The following is a 17,148-nucleotide window of genomic DNA, read 5'->3' on the forward strand; positions in this document are numbered from 1 at the left end:
TAATTTTTAATAAAAACTCTTATTAACAACCACACAATTAAATTTTTTTATAAAAAAACTACTTAAATAAACTCTATTTAAAAAATTATACTAAACGAAATCTTATTAAAGACCAATTAACATGTTTTCTGATTTTTGGAGCTCAGTTATAAGAAGATATGCCTTTTTCTTTTGAACTCATGCGTATAAAAAATAAAAAAATAAAAAATAAAAAAGTATCATGGCACAATCATGGACCATATACGTTTGCCACACGGACTATATTGGAGATGGGCCACTGGCGTGGCAAGATCTAGCGGTTGGGAGATGAGAAGATAAGATTAGGAGTTGAGGTCTAAGGAGCATCAGTTCCTGGACTTATTTTGTTCGTAAAAAAATTGACCTTTTTCTAGGTACAAAAAATCTTTATTTCATTTATGCTTTGGATCACCACCACCACTCCTTTTTATCGATTTCGCCTTTTAGTAGTTTTTACTGTGTTTGGGTAAAGAGTACTTGGATGGTGCGATACATGTGTAATCTTACTTTGCTCCCAACAGAACATGCCAAAACGACGTATTTTCAGATTTCTTTTTCCATTTTTTTAAACATTCCAATTTTTCAACCCCACGCGCTATTAGTGAGAGTAGTGATAAGGTGAAAATTTGCTAACCGCCGAGGCCGAGGTAACCAAAAAACCGAGAGAATCCAGAGAAGGGCCCACAAAAGCGTCTTGGATTTCTCATTCTGGCCGGTGTGGGGTCCATCTGACCGGTGAGAGAAGGTGTGGCCCACTTGGCCAAGATGCACGAATAACGGTGACGAGCCGCTGCCGACTAATCGACGTGTCAAAATGGTGGGCTCATTGTCGTCTCGCCGCGAGGACCTAACCCGACCTTTCCCGTTACAAAAGCCGTGCATCAAACAGCGGCTCTGTTGCTTCCGTCATCAACTACGTTAGCCTTCATGCGTTTCAGTTTTTTATTTAAAGCACAACACTTCTTTGGCAGGTAATTATTTATATATTTTTTAAATAACATCAATGCTCACAGTTTTTACAAATTTCAATAAAGTTTAAATTTATTTTTTTCTTTTTTCTTAAATTTAAATTCAAGTGATTAGTGAAACGAAAATAACGTAAAATAAATTTTAATTTAATTCCGATGTCGTTTTTACGATTTTTTTTTTTACTTTTTCACTTTCTTTAGCCTTTACCATTAAATTTCTTCTCCAAATAATTAATTAATCAGATTATCCTTGGTAAGTAAAAGGTTTTTGTGCATTAATTTATGCATGTATGCTTAACACTATAGAATATCATAATATTAAACCAAGAATCGCGATATAAAAATCTAAAAGAAACTAGATCAATATTATGATTCATTAACTTCTGTGCCAGACAAAAATTTACTGTTCACCAAATAAATAAAATTTAAAGTAAAGATGCCATATGATTCTTATAAGGCTCCGCTAAAAAAGGATGCTAATTCTCTTTATGTTGCCATATGAAAATATGAGTAATACTTATTTATGGCATAAGAATTGTAGGGTTATTGCTTTTAATCCACAATTGTTGTATCTGAAAACCACATTATACCCCGACTAATCCAGATTCGAGTTGGATAGGATTACTAAGGCGCAAAACTCTTCCAATAAGTATTTAACACAACTGTATTCTTAAGTCTCGAACCGATGACCTTAAGTTAAATTAGAACAGCCGCATATCAACTATCGCTTGTTAGTTTTATTTTGTACTTTTTCATGTTAGTATTTTCCACTAGTTGGATTTGCTATGCATGGGTGCTAGCTTGAGAATTTGTAATCAGGCAATGAATACTCCAACTAATTTTTCTTGATGAAGAGTATCCATCATATTATTTTTTCAATAATTTCTAAGGTTTTCGATGATATGATTTATAATAATTTTCATTCTAAAAAAAGTATTATTGCATAAAATGTTAATAATATGTTAGCTTTTAATTAAAATAAATAACGGTTAGCCAATAATTGAAGAATACAAATGCAAATTGAATTACATTAACATTAGTCAAAATAATCCCAAAAGATTCAAAATTAATCCACCGAAGAAAATATCAGAAAAAGGCACGCATGCTATTGGCCAGTCAGGTGACACTATATCACAGTCTAACAAAAATTCCACGAAAACAGCTACACATAATGTCCTCATCTGTGACACAATAATAGAAGGAAAAAACTTACCTCATTTTAACCAAATGATACGATTATACACAATCTAACACTAAACCCTAAATTCGGCACGAGAGCCATTTCTCTTCCACACGCGCAGACATTACCTCTCTCTTTTTTAGCCACTCTTCTTTCTCTCTGTTCACGTCTCTCAAATTTCTCCTCTCTCTCTCTCTCTCTCTCCCTTGCAACTTTTCTCTCACTCTCCGTCTCTTGCCGCCACCGCTCAAGAGCCCTAAAACTGAACTGATCCGTACATCCCCGTTTCTCCCGTTAGAATTCGCTAAATACAGTCAATTCTTCGCTTAAGGTAATTTCGGTGATTCTTCTTGTCCACGCTTTTCCTTCAGCTAAATCGCAAACGAGTCTCCTGTTTTTAGATTTGCTCTTCAATCTTGAATTTATCGTGATATAAGGTCCCTACCTTACTGTTTCTCACGTTTTTTAGCATTATTTCTCCTTAATTACAGCATAGCGGATTGAGTAATGACTTAAATTCTAGTTTTCAGATGAGGCACATTATAATTTCTTTTCCTTCTATTTTAAAAATATTTTCACCATGTTTTCTAGTTTGTCTGTCATCACTTTTTACTGCTGTAATTAATTTATATACTTATGTACTTTGTTAAATTGATACACTTTTGATTATTTGTTTGTTTTGTTTCTAGATTTCGAGATTCAAAATCTTGTTTTGCTGGTCGCTGAGTTCAGTTGTTGAACTAGGTGCTGGTCTAGTGAAAGACTCGGGTATTTTGCTTCATCTCAGTTTTCATGGATTTCTGTGTCTGTTATATTATCTAGTTAATGTTATTGTTCTTTTTAAGGGAAAAAAACTCATATTTTTCGTTTAGAAACCATCTGAGCATCACTTATGTATAAAAAGATTGAGCTTTTCCTGCATCTTTTCGATTCAAGATTTCCTCGAGAGTTTCTGGAGTTTGGATTATGATTCTAGGTTAATATACAATGTGTGAACTTTTGATTAGTTGTCTTTTGGAATTTTTATGCGCTGGTGACAGGACAGCTCATTCTTTGATATCAGATCACTTTAAGATTGGAACTGAATTTAATAAGAAAAAATGGTTTTTTTAGCGCTGCTCGTTTTATATATTTGTTTCTTGTCCAGTTTACATCGGTTATATATTTTGTGCCTTGTTTATGTCCACCTTAATCTTTTAAATTTCCATCAGGGGCTCCTGCCTCTGCTTATCCTGTGTTGGTATCATGAACTGTGTATATCCTGATACACATGATTAAAATGGGGGATGTTTGATTTGTGCTTCAAAAAGTGTTTTCTAAAAACGAGGATATGGATGTGATTGGGTGCATTTTCAAAGACAACAGTGAAAAAGGCTGTCACTAAAATGATTTCTGAGACAGTTTTTGAGAAATTCTAAATTAAATGCTTGTTTTGGAAGATTTTATGCATTTCTTGTTTTAAGAAATCAAGGATTTGGTTATATCTTCCAAATTTGCTGTTCCACAATTAATTCCTTTTGTCCAGAAGTGGAATATTTTATCTTAAATTAGGAAACATTGTATGGCCTAAATATTCTCTGATTTTTCAACAGTCCATATGCATATTAACTATGGTGTTCTATTAACTATTTTACTAAGTATGGGCAGTGAAAAAGTTAAAACTATTGCCATTTAGTGTGGAAAGAAAGTTTACTTTAGACATTATTCTCCCTACAATTTTGTTGTCATCGTGAATAATTGATTATTGAATTCTTTAATTTTTATTTACTCTGGTAGCCACCTCTTGAAAAATGTTCTATTTTGTTTCTTGTTGCCATGATACCTAGTTATACAAATTGCCTTCCAGTTACTTTCATTTAGACAACAATATCCTGTACTTATCATGAAATTTTGTTGTGAAACAGGATGATCAACTGCTATGATTTTCTTGTGAAGGAGTATTGTTTGCTCAGTTCCATTTTCTGTTGTTTCAACTGATCAATCCAAGTCCGTGTTAAATAAACTTCTATTAAAATGGATCGTTGTGACACTTCAGGATTTGTTAGTGGGGGTGGGATACACACTTTGAGTGACATCTAACCGTAGTTTTGTAGCTAATTGCTCTCATTGTGGAAGTCAGGTTGACTGTTCTGTTGTAATTAAGTTTAGGTTTGGTTATCATAAAGCCATTCATCTATCACTTAATGGACCCTAGTTTTCAGAGGTTGAGTTTTGCTGCTAATTATTCTTTAAATGCATTCAAAACCTCGGGCAGTTCAAGGCAAGCTGGAGGAGCTGGGGCTGAGGATGGCACAGATACTATTTTACGTCTTGATTCCCCTGGTTCTTCGAACCCTCACATATCTGCCTCAAAGGGAATCAAACGGAAATGGAGTTTGATTGATGGATCTGTGCATCAGCAAGTTGGCTCTACATTATCCCTTGGGCTTGGTCGACCATCGAGCTCCTCAGACAGCAAGGGTAGTTCTGCAACTGCCTGCACTACAACGTCTTCCGCCAAAGAAAATGAAGAGGAATCCTCAATGGATCTTGATTTGGATTTCACCCTCCATCTCGGCAATGACAAGATGCCTAACCCAAAAAAATCTGCCTACTCAAATATGAAAGGAGTGGAATTGCAGCCAAAGGTTGACCTCGTGTTAAGTCTCTCCACTGGATCCCCTGAATCAGGCATTACTTCTCTACATCCAAGCTCCAGTTTACTTCATTTTGGCATGGAGATGCCATTACTTGCTGGTGGGACCCTTAATGCAGATGATGGTTCAACATCATGCGGTTGGAAGACGGGTGTTTCCTTGCCGCCATTGCAGACTGCACCAAATAAAGAGAGTAGATTCTTTTTCGATTGTGCTCTGAGAACTAATGACCTTACTGCCAATGTTCATGATCTCTCATCAAGTGTGGTAACCACACCAAGAAGCTCAGTCACCTGTACTTCCGGGATAACCCAACAGCATCAGCGACTACAGAGGAGCTCTAGTTCCAAGACCTGTCAGGTTGAGGGATGTGGAAAGGGAGCTAGAGGTGCTTCTGGCCGTTGTATTTCCCATGGTGGTGGCCGAAGGTGTCAAAAACTCGGCTGCCACAAGGGAGCCGAGGGCCGGACTGTGTACTGCAAAGCCCATGGGGGTGGTCGGCGGTGTGAATACCTTGGGTGTACAAAGAGTGCGGAAGGGCGCACTGATTACTGTATTGCCCATGGTGGTGGTCGGAGATGCAGCCATGAGGGTTGCACTCGAGCAGCTAGAGGGAAATCTGGGTTGTGTATCCGTCATGGTGGGGGCAAGAGATGTCAAAAGGAAAATTGTACAAAGAGTGCTGAAGGGCTCTCAGGTCTTTGTATCTCACATGGAGGTGGTCGACGATGCCAAGCCTCAGGTTGCACAAAAGGAGCACAAGGGAGCACAATGTTCTGCAAGGCACATGGTGGTGGAAAACGTTGCACTGCCCCTGGGTGTACCAAGGGTGCTGAAGGAAGCACTTCTTTTTGTAAGGGCCATGGAGGTGGAAAAAGATGCGCATTCCAAGGTGGCGGGGTTTGTACAAAGAGCGTGCATGGAGGAACCAACTTCTGCGTAGCACATGGTGGTGGTAAGCGGTGTGCCGTTCCTGAGTGTACAAAGAGTGCAAGGGGACGGACTGACTATTGTGTCCGTCATGGCGGGGGGAAGAGATGCAAATTTGAAGGGTGTGGCAAGAGTGCACAAGGTAGCACTGATTTTTGTAAGGCTCATGGTGGAGGGAAAAGATGTTCTTGGGGCCATCCTGGTTCAGAATATGGTCCCCAATCTACTGGTCCCTGTAACTCATTTGCAAGGGGTAAGACAGGTCTCTGTGCACTCCACAGTGGCTTGGTGCAGGATAAGAGGGTGCATGGTGGTTTCACCCTAGGACCTGTGGTGCTGGACCCTAATCTCCACAAACCTGAGAAGATGAAGGAGGTTGTCACTGCTGATGACATGAATGTGGATATCATGAAGATGGGGAGTGGTCTTGGAAGTTCAGCTGGCAAATCTTCTGATTCCAAGCATGGAGTCTCAAATGTGAGCGACTCAGTTGGGGGAGGTGGATTCCCATCTGTGCCAGTTTTTGTCCCGGAAGGCCGGGTGCATGGTGGAAGCTTGATGGCAATGCTCGCTGGCAGTTCTGGTGTCAGCTCAAACAGCAGTAAAGTTGTAGTAGCCTGTGATCCATTGGTGACAGGGAAGTCTAGTATCATACCTCAGAGCTGGATGTGAGTTTCTCTTCACTGCTCTAAATGCAATGGCAATGCTGCAGATGCTTCTGGTTTGGGTGCAAGCAGCAGCTAAGTTGTAGCTGTTGATCCAGTTGCAAAATGCCTCAGAACTGGATTTGTCCCTTGGTTCTCTCAGATTGGTCTTGGCACTTGGAAGTACTTGTCTGCGTGTTAATGTTTCTTTGGTCCTAGTCTGTTGGGTCTGTTGGTCGTTTAGGAGTTCGATATATTAGTCCTAGGGGTGAATATTTATTGGGGTCAAAATTTGGTAATTCTATTAGAAGGTAGTATTTGAGTCTGGTCTTCATGTGTTTCGAATGTAAATATATATTTTATGTCCGGCAGGTGCTTGTGAATACAGGCTATTATTTCTACCGTCCCCATCAGTTTGTTTGTCAAACATTCTGATTATAATAAAACCTTTTACTGTATTATATTTACTCCTCAGCTTGATTGGATATCGCTTTGCTTCCAACGTCTGTATTTCGGCACTGACTGACATGACTTACCTTGTGTTCATAAAATGAAAACCCGAGCAACAAGCGAACAATGTTTCAGCTGGCGGTTCCCGTACGGAACTTCTTTCTCATTGTGCCATTACGCAGCGGCAGCGTACCGTTTATTGTAAATGAAGATTTTCTCGCAACCATTTTCTTTTTAATGTTATTTTCAAAATCTATATAAATAAGAGGAAAAAAAGAAAAGAAAAGAAAAATCCTCCCCTCCATCCTCTGTCTTATTCCAAAATATCGCCGTCAGGAGAATTAAACGGATGGTTTAGGAGTACGTGATTTCCTAAATAATCCATTTGCCATAACACATTAATCCTTGTACAAGATAATTAACCGGCTTGAAAGTGATCACATCTACCAGCTCTCGGGATCCTAAGTGTTCAGAATGTCCAGGAGACGCGTCTTGGACGAGCGTACAATTAATAACAAATAGCCCATGTGCTGTTACGAATTTTAGTTTTACCTATTCCCTCCTATTCATGATATCGGTACGTAATTGTGGACACGGTACCGTCTCCATCTATAATCTATACGTCCCACAAGATTTTATCTTTGTCACCATCATCAATATTATTAATTATTATTACTTGGTAGAGTTGGATATACTGATTTCAAGGTCTGTAGTATATGAATGACATTAAAGAGAATTATTTTGTAGCAAATTAAATATAATTATTTCGTTGATGATTGTTCACCAACACTCACCGACAAGTTACCTCCGTATACTGCATGATTAGACGCCGTCTTGAATGGCTTTTATTTTATCAGTCCCATCTCCTCTACTCTACATTGGATTCGGGTCACCTCAGGAATTTTCAGATCATGTGTTTGCTTTTCTTTTCTTTTTTTTTAAGAGATCGCTAATTCTATTTTGTTTTATCTTAACTTTTTAGTTCGCTTATTTTCTTTTAGAATGATACTTAAAAGACGTGGTTAATAAAAAATAAAAATAAAAAAGAAGAAAAAAGAAAAAAAGTAATGGAGATTTTTCTTCAACTGGAATTTAATTTATTGCTTTGTCTTCACGGCATTATATTTTTCCAACAACGGCATTTTTACTTCACATATCACATTTTGTATGATGCAGATTATATATAGAAAATTCTCAAAAACTTGGTTGAACTAATAGACCCTCGTGCTTAAACTTAGCCAATTTGGAGAGTTCATCAACAGCTTCAGCCAAGTGATCAAGCCTAGCTACAAACTCAATAAGCAAGGAAGTAAATGTAGCAAGTGAGAGTGCTGCAGTGCTTTCTAGCGCTCTCATTCTTGGCAAAGAATCCACACCCAATCCTCCTTCCTCTTCGAAAGCATCAACCTCTCTTGATGGCCAAGAGTGCAGCCTTCTAGATTGCTTCCTCACTGTTTCATGATAAGACTCTGCCTGCGCTGCAAACTCCGGTGGGAGAGTCCCCGAAAACGTTTTTGGGGTGGTCAGATCCGAGTCCTTCTCCAGGTCATGATTGCTTTCACTTTCAGCATCGGCTTGTTGGTCATTGGAGAGCTCGAAGAGTTTAGGGAATGGCTTGGAATTTTCTGGCGGGTCACAAGAGGCTGTTGTGAGGAGATAGGAATGCATGTCTATGCTGCCCTGGAGTCGTTCTGTTGAACTGTGAAGCCTCTTCAGAAGACAAGTTTTGACACTTCGCTTCATGTTGCCAATGTCTTTGCCCAAGTTCCGGACCAGCTCTGCTGCCTGGCTTGTCACTTCTTGTATTTCGGATTGGAATGTGATTCGGAGATTGTAGGGTGCCTGAAAATCAAGAACAAGTACTGATCATGAGTCATTATATATATATATATGAGAAATGTCGATCTTGGAATGAATACCATTAATTGGATTACTTTTTTTTTTCATTTTTGACAAAATGTTACTGCGCGTCTTTGTCATTGTGGATTATAAATTATGGAAATAAATAGAGTATAATGCTCTCACCTCTAATCTCTGTTAAAAATATAATTTTTAACTTGTTGGTCGCTCCAATTTTTTGTTTACGATCTCTAATTTATGATATATTATTTATAATACCTAGAATTTAGGGTGTCAATGACTGAAATCTAAGGGTTTAAGGAAGTAATAATAAACATCTCTAGTTGTATATAAAAATTACATTCCAAATGATATGGCATGTGACGTAAATGATTAAGTAATCAGCAAATTTTTACAAACTCCAAGTAAATTAATTATATTATTACACCATTCATTTGACTAATATTTTTGAATTTATATAAAAATTTTAGGATGTCTAGCAGACTAGCACTACTTGAACAATTATATATATATATATATATATATATATATATGAATTTTTCAAATAATATAATTATAAGCCGGAACAGACGGTATGTATGAACATTTAGAAGATCAGCAACAGAACATGCATGTGGCTGTTTACTCTGGGCACCAAGCTGGCATAGTGGAAGCACCAAATTTGGGCCTTCTGCTAAGATTTAAAAGTAAACTCAGCTATTTGTATTTGACATGAAGCATGATCTGGGAATCTCTTTTACGCGTAATATTGTGGCAGCACGGTAATTGATATGAAATGGAAGAACAAAGAATCAGAGCATCGATGAGAATTGCAATTTACACCCGGAGCGCACACCAACTAGAAGCATAAACACATGGTAAATATAATTCGTGACGACTGATATGAGAATCTCAGACTTATTTAATTTTCCTTTTCAATTATTCGTTTGCTCTTGGAATTCTGGACCATTTTTGTTTGATTTAATATAATTCTTTTGGCTAGATTCCTTAGTTGCAGGCATTTCTGTATGCACTAAGAAAATTAATGGTTATGATTCTGATTGATAGAATATGAATATCCGATCAAATATTTCTCTTTCTCTTTGAACAAGTTGATTTATTGTTACGTGGATGATATTTCTCGCACACAAGAAGCAGAGAGAGGAAAAATACCTGAATCTCAGAGTGAAGAACACCATGAAGTGCCATAACCTCATATGCACAATAACGTAGAACTGCTCCAACTTTAACGTACTTTGACCATGGATAGAAGAAATGTCGAAATCTGCCGTGTGGTGGCTCCCATTTTGCCGAAATTGACTTCAAATTACATGTAACATCCAGGATCAATGTTGTTAGTGTTTGTATATATTAATTACAAAAGAAAAAAAAAAAAAGGTAAGAAGAAAAGAACAATTAACCACCAAAGACTCCAATTTTGCTGAAGAGTTCAAAGTATTTTTGCATTTCTTGTAAGCAGGTTCATCCGGAAACTCATCCATTAGAGTCTTGGTGAAGTCTGGATGATCTAACCCGTCGTCTTCTAAATATTTCTTCACACATTCTGAAAATTCAAGAGTGATTATTATTATTATTTTGTATTGGTTCAACATATTGCTTCACTCAACTGCCTGTCTAGCTCATAATATCTATAGCAGAGTTAATTAATTGACTTACCTTCAAGAGAGTCGGCAAGGGAGTTGAAGCTGTTGACTAGCTCCTTGTGTAATTGCTCCCCTGCCCAGATAGGGAACACTAATACATTCACTAGGACTGCTACAAATCCACCAATGGCAATAGAGTACAGGCGATCCATGGAAGTCCTAATTGGGTTTCCCATTCGATATCCGGAGACAATGATCAAACAGTAGGTGAAAAGTATGACCCTGAAGCCATACTCATATGGCACAAGTGATGGCCATAATTTCATGAAAGATGTAACAGCTCCTGTATATACAGAATATTCGACGTAAACCTCTTAATCAAATTATCTCTATTTCTAAAATATCCAGAAGCTATACCTATCAAGAATATGCTAATGCCAATTATAATAGGCTCAGCAACTCGGCCAGTGGACAGAGCAAACTGAGCAACTGCAATAGCTAAGATACCGGCAAGCAAGCTTCCAAGTGCTCGGTTAAAACCTCGATTAAACGTTGCACCTGAAGAAATTCGGGGCCATTAGATATGCAATTGCAGTATAAGCTGATATTTGAAAATCAAATTTTTATCACTACATTAGTGCATACCAACTGTATATTCGAACATTACGGCAACAGTAAGGATGGACCAAATGATGTTGGTGCCAAATATTTCATAAGGCGCTCGAAATAGTATTAGCAAAGACACAAGTAGAACAGCTAGGCCCACTTTGAATGAGAATTTAACTCTGTTGCTATCTTCTCTGGCAAATTCCCAAACTTTCCACACCCACGCTTTAATGGAAAAGTCTCCGTCGCCGCCGGAACTCTTGCCACTTCCCGGCTGCTGCACCTTAATCTTGGTAGTTCCCGCTGATGGAATATTGATCTCAACGGAACCCTTTTTCCCATTCATTCTCCAATGAAGTACTATAAAATTTTCCAACCCTGTTTGCACACTCTGCTTCAAGTTCCCCGTATTGCTGTTTTAGAAATTAAAATAAACTGCTTTTGAGCTCAACTGAGAGGCTGGAGCTGGAGGAAATGCTGAGGTGAAAATATATAGCACTTGTAGGATATTGTAAGCTTAGTTGTAGGTGCAACTGGGGAAAGAAAGCGTGTGTAGTCAATATATCATATACAGTGAGGGAATGATACGGCAATAATAGAAGAGAAAATGGAACTAAAAATCTCAGGATAAAGATGCTTAACCTCAATAATGTTGCACGGATGGAGAATTTAGAATATTATCTATAAATAAACAAATTTTGTCAAAAAACAAAATTGCATGACAATGCATCAATCAACACCACGATTACTTGTGTTATGTATACCTCTTCAGAATATTTCATTGTTAGAGAGGATCGATGCTTATTAATTTTTATTTTTTAAGGTTAAGCTGAAGCTCTGAGACACGCAAGTCCAAAACTAATTGCCTGTAATAACCTACTCTAGTTGATGACTTTATTAATTTGTTTTTATCGGATCAAGGATATGTATAAACGTCTTTGCTTGTGATTTAATTTCTACATTTCAATATTAAACAATTCCTCGATCGGAGTTTTACCCAAAATGGAAAAGAAGATTGGGAACAAAAAATGGAGAATGTTAAAAATTAAACAAGAGATTTAAAAGCTTCCCACTTTCCTCATATGGGAATTATACCTTGACTGATGAGAATGGCGCCGGCACCAATTGATAATATTTAAACATCTGAGAGTTGCAATGCAAGTTGTTAAAATTTTGAAGATTTTTGCTCGCTCCCTCATCTTCAACCCATAACTCTCAATGAATTAAGTGTGTGTGTGTGTGTATATCTCAACAAATTAATGCTTTCTTCTCTCTAAATTTAATTTAGTCGGAGGAATCTAATTATGTTTCGTGAAATATATGCCTTTCCTAGGCTACCTCATGCTTTCCTCAAAATTTTCTTACGAGATATTGTGCTTATTATTCTTCATATCATTATTCTTCCTACTTTATGTTGTTACATGTATTTAATTATTTTTTAATAAATAATTTGCATGTTTGCAACTCATCAATATTTATCTACCTAGACACGTACATAGAATCAAATAAAGGTTTCTGTGCGTTTTAGTAGGATTTTGCATTTTGATGGATTACTCAATTATATCAACCCTCCATTTTTTAGCATTTTGCTGTCAAAAGTGTTTCACTCAGATAACTTCTGCGATTTACTTTTCATTATGCATCCACTAATTTTGTAAAGCATGTATTCTGGAATAACGTGGCCCCCCCCAAAAAAAAAAAAAAATCAACAATTTTCAAGAGAAAATGAATAACTTGAGATGAAGAATTGAAGATGAATGAAGCTTTTGATTGATTAAGCGTGGCTAAGGTGGAAAATTAACAATAACGAAAAAAAAATAACAGACTCATTATCTGTAATTAGAATTTCAGGAAGTCACACATAAAACTTCAATAAAAAGGAGAAAATAATTACATACATTCTCAAATTTTATCTTATGAATAACTAAATTCTTATAATTCCAGAAATAGATAGCTAAACCTGATATATAGAGAATGAACACCGCTAAATCCGGTATACATAGAAAATGAACATCTGCACACTCTTCCTTACCTGCACATTTTCAAGTTTTACCTAATGAATAACTAAATTCTTGTAAGTTTTTGTTTTGTTAATCAATAATGCATCAATTTATCACTCTTATATTAATTTACTTGTTTTACTTTCATTTACATAATTTATGTTTTATTTCACACGTAATGTTAATATACAAGTTGTAATTAACATGTGATGTGTTAGTTATTTATTTTACTTTTCATTTATAAGTCTTACGTTCTATTTAAATAATTTATATTTTATTTAACAATTAATATTAATTTACAAGTTTCATATTTTATTTACATAATTTATACTTAATTCCGGAATTATTGTCGTCATTTTAATCAGTGCAGCACAAAATGAATTATACGTTTGTTATTTTACAATTGCCGGATGAAAATTTGATATTTTTTCTTTCTATAATACATGCGAACACCCTTGTGATGTGATCAACTTTAAGGTGGAAAGTTGTTAAGTTTCAAACTTTTTCAAATATTTGTACTACTTTTACTAATCTTGGAATGGAAAGTCGCTAATTTTACTTCGAATAATAAAAGACGATCTAACATAAGTTGAAAACTAAATTTTAGTACGTGAATATGAAAGGGCGATTCCAGGGTTTCATCTCAAGAAGGCTTAATTCTTTGCGGTAGAAGAATATTGGAATCTTATTAATCGTTTGTTCTGACAACATGCAAAGGCATTTGTCAAAAACTGAACTCTTCGAAATTTCAACCATATATCAGATGTGGCAAATTTTAGAAAGTAATTATATTTTAACATTCGCTCTGAAACCGACAAGTCAAACCTATATATGAGTGTGAGAAATACCATGTTATGTTTTGGGAACGACAGCCCGCTTCGTTATTAACAGACAAAAGATGTTTGTCGTCGACTCGTCACCATTTTCATTCTTTGAGCTCTAATTTGAACCAGACGGTTCCAGAAATAACAGTTGGATGCAGCCAGCTGGAAAAATATATAATCGGACATTAGGATTCGTTCCCTTCGTTCAGGATACTTCTTTAACTAAATTTTGAATTATTGATCATCATCTCTGTAGATATAACAATGGATAGGTGTCGTACCAATATATATTTAAAGAAAAATAATGGAACTAGTGGGGATTGATTTGGACGTCACTTCAGTTAGAAAAAAAGGCTTAAAAAGAAAATTATATTAAGAGAGCATATTGTGAACGTCTGGTTAATATTGGTCAAGGAATTAATGCAGGAATCAGGATATATATATATATATTGTCCCTTAAATGATGACTGTAACGGTACATGATACATGGGATTGGGAAAACCGTGTTTTGGATTGTTTACTAAAAAAAGGAGAGCAAGATATATGTAGAAGAAGAATAGGATTGTGATACGAGATGACTTCAAAAAAATATAATGACAAATAAAAAAAATACTGGAATATGATCCCTTAATTAGGTGATTGAAAGCTAGATTCCACTACTATTAGTTCAAAATTAATAGGTCATTTCACTCCTGAAACTGCAGGGAATTTCACATTCATTTTTTACGTGCTGTGTCTGTGTGGACATCTAAATTTGCCTTCATTTACTTGCTGTGTGTGTACGTAGCAGATTGCACTAGCTAAGCAGTGATAATGAAACATAGCCCTAACACAGGGTTCACAAGCTTTAGATGTTTTGCCTCTGCTTTTACCTTTTCTAGATGCAAAACAATGCCTGTTTCGGTTCTTCTATTTATCAGAACTAGTTTTGCTTATATCATTCATTTTTTTATAGCGCAAATACTTGGCAGCTAAGCCAAAGGGACTAGTGTTGAGCTTTGAAAAGCTCGGGTTAGGCATCAATACATTTTATATTATAAAACAATATAATATTAAATTATAATTTTTTTATTTATTAAATAATAAATGATTAAATAAAATTAAAGTACATTTATATATTTTAAGTCAATTAATTAAAATAATTTTATGTAATGAAAGTAAAAAAAAAATGTATTGTCATTTATCTATTAAATATTTATGTTTTTTACTATGATTGTTTATATTAGTTTTGAAAATATGAATATAAATTCATATTTTATAAATTTAAACTTATTGTAATTTATTAAATCATAAAATTTAAATGATTATACCTAGAATATAAACGTTATTTTTACTGCAATGTAATCCAAACCCTAGCTTCCAAGGGTTTGACGTAATGTAATGTAATTAAAAATTACTGTAAAAAATAAATTAACACAAAAATAATGTATTAATACAATCCAGTATAGTCATAGAGTAATGGAAGTTAAGAGTGGGCAAAATATCTGACCCGACCCGTTCCGATCTGACCCAACCCGATCCGAAAAATATCGGGGTCGGATTAGATCGAGTTGTTAATATAATATGATTAGATGTATTCTTTCTAATTCGATCGGATTGTAATCGAATCGGATGACACCCGATTCGATCCGAAAAATCGAGTGGGTTACCCAAAAAAAAAGAAATTAAAAAGTAAGAAGAACTAAAACCTAAACCCAAAGACTAAAGAGCACATGCACACGCACAACACTCATCACTCTCCAACAGCTCAAGACAAAAACACATATTAGTCAAGCCAGTTGCATAAAAAAAGAAAAAAAGAACACTCTTCACGCCTCACGAATCACGATTTCATGCACAAAGCCACACACACACATCGGAAAAAGCAAGGGGTAGCCGGATTGATTTTGCCTGCAGTCACCGCCGACGCCAACTACTTCGCAAGGACCGCAAACAGATTTGCTACTCCACGCCGCTAGTCCTCCACCATCACTTGATCCGATCCAAGCTCCATCCAACATCATAATTGAAAGGCTGCAACCCAAGTTTTCGTTTTCTCTTTTGAAGCTTTGATTGTATAATAATACTATAGCAGATTATTTGCCATTTAGCAATTTGCAGTAATATATTATATATTACATGTGAAATTGTTAATTTGTAATTATGTATTGTTAACTGTTAATAATAAAATCAAGAAAATTTGTAAATTCGAACCCAATCCGAACCGAATTTAACTCGATTTTTTGACCCGATATGATTCGATCCGAATATATATCGGATCGAATCGATTATAAGTTCAGGTTGTGTTCGGATGAATTTTTGTTCAACCCGATTAAATTTCGAGTTGGTCCGAACCCATTTTTACCAAGATCTAATGGAAGGTGTGAAACGCATCCTGAACACATTTGCTTCCATTTCTATGCAAAATCACTTGTCATTTCCCTGGTTTAATATAAACGATTTGCCGCACTTGGGAAAAGAAAAGGTCTCGTAAAACTTGAATTCTATTTTAAATGTAAAACATTACATTGACAGCGTTTGTAGTCCAACGGTTAGGATAATTGCCTTCCAAGCAATAGACCCGGGTTCGACTCCCGGCAAACGCATTGATGATTTTTATTTTACGTTTTCCTTTCAGGCCTCACCCAGTCACCCGCGACGGATGCTCTATGACCATTAGCTAAGCTGCCGACTTAACTGAGCTTGACAGACTCTGTTTATTACTTATTACTTCCTCTTATCTTAAATGTGTTTTGGTCGATGATTTACTTGCATTTATGTCTCCTTTAAATTTGATTGATATTGCATTCATAAATTAATGCTATTGTGGAGACGCCTGCTATAATACAGCTCGGGACAGACTAGCTATCATATTTAAATCATGCCTGTCTTTTTAATTTTAGGTAGGAACACCAAGTTTCCCTTTACTTCAAAAATGAAAAAAGAAGAAAACATATCGTGGTTCGGAACAAGTATCGTATCGTATCGTATCATCACCATAAAACATTGTCCAAAGTTAATGGAAGATGTGTCTTAGCGACTGAAAGCTGGTCAGCTGTTTTAAACTTCTTTGAATGGCGTGGAGCTGCAGACATTCAAAAGAAAGAACCACTTCACTTGTATCATATTTAACTCACATGATGATGTGTAGCCACGAGCCATCTCAAGATACTTTTGACAAATGGCAATATTAGCATGTGGAATTTTGGAGTGCGAAGGTTCCTTGGTTTGTCTTGCTCATAAGTTTTGTTAATTTATTTTTATTTTATTTTTAATCATTCTTTCATCTTTTTTGGCCATGTAGTCCATATTAGAACATCACTCATGAGTATGGCATGCAGTATTTGGACCGGTAGACATCTAGTTTGTGCAACATTTGATAGATCGTTATATGTAGAGAGCAAGAGTATTTGTATAATGTATGTAACAAGTTTTTCATTTATAATCAGTGAGTTTTGTAGTTTTAAGTG

General features: G+C 36.0%; 2 protein-coding genes and 1 non-coding gene across 4 annotated transcripts; 2 read left to right on the forward strand and 1 right to left on the reverse strand.

The window, feature by feature from the left end:
• Positions 1 to 2,220: 2,220 nt before the first annotated feature.
• On the forward strand, positions 2,221 to 6,843 carry LOC102631154 (uncharacterized). Of its 2 annotated transcripts, XM_006476403.4 has the most exons (3): positions 2,221 to 2,497; positions 2,856 to 2,934; positions 4,071 to 6,843. In XM_006476403.4, exon 3 carries the CDS (start codon positions 4,350 to 4,352, stop codon positions 6,402 to 6,404), a length of 2,055 nt encoding a protein of 684 aa, XP_006476466.2. In that variant the 5' UTR covers positions 2,221 to 2,497; positions 2,856 to 2,934; positions 4,071 to 4,349; the 3' UTR covers positions 6,405 to 6,843. The 2 variants fall into 2 exon arrangements, with proteins under 2 accessions (XP_006476466.2, XP_006476467.2); XM_006476404.4 differs by lacking the exon at positions 2,856 to 2,934.
• Positions 6,844 to 7,891: 1,048 nt separating this feature from the next.
• Positions 7,892 to 11,378, reverse strand: LOC102606765 (aluminum-activated malate transporter 9-like). Its single transcript, XM_006476405.4, has 6 exons — positions 10,915 to 11,378; positions 10,687 to 10,827; positions 10,343 to 10,612; positions 10,090 to 10,229; positions 9,839 to 9,985; positions 7,892 to 8,668 (listed from the first exon to the last, which is right to left on the reverse strand). The coding sequence occupies exons 1-6, from the start codon at positions 11,219 to 11,221 to the stop codon at positions 8,021 to 8,023; spliced, it is 1,653 nt and encodes a 550-aa protein (XP_006476468.2). The 5' UTR covers positions 11,222 to 11,378; the 3' UTR covers positions 7,892 to 8,020.
• A 4,834-nt stretch (positions 11,379 to 16,212) lies between these two features.
• Positions 16,213 to 16,284, forward strand: TRNAG-UCC (transfer RNA glycine (anticodon UCC)). Its single transcript has one exon. It is a non-coding gene; the product is annotated as a tRNA-Gly (tRNA).
• The last annotated feature ends 864 nt before the right edge of the window (positions 16,285 to 17,148 follow it).

Source organism: Citrus sinensis, chromosome 3 (genome assembly GCF_022201045.2).
Source record: "Citrus sinensis cultivar Valencia sweet orange chromosome 3, DVS_A1.0, whole genome shotgun sequence".
NCBI classification, from domain to species: domain Eukaryota; kingdom Viridiplantae; phylum Streptophyta; class Magnoliopsida; order Sapindales; family Rutaceae; genus Citrus; species Citrus sinensis.

Bases quoted from the DNA above. Each gene is read 5' to 3' on its own strand.
- LOC102631154 (XM_006476403.4), top strand. From the start codon at position 4,350: ATGGACCCTAGTTTTCAGAGGTTGAGTTTTGCTGCTAATTATTCTTTA.
- LOC102606765 (XM_006476405.4), bottom strand. From the start codon at position 11,221: ATGAATGGGAAAAAGGGTTCCGTTGAGATCAATATTCCATCAGCGGGA. The intron at 10,230-10,342 runs GTAAGTCAATTA...TTGAATTTTCAG, and splicing joins CCTTGCCGACTCTCTTGAAG to AATGTGTGAAGAAATATTTA. The intron at 9,986-10,089 runs GTGGTTAATTGT...TGTAATTTGAAG, and splicing joins CAGCAAAATTGGAGTCTTTG to TCAATTTCGGCAAAATGGGA.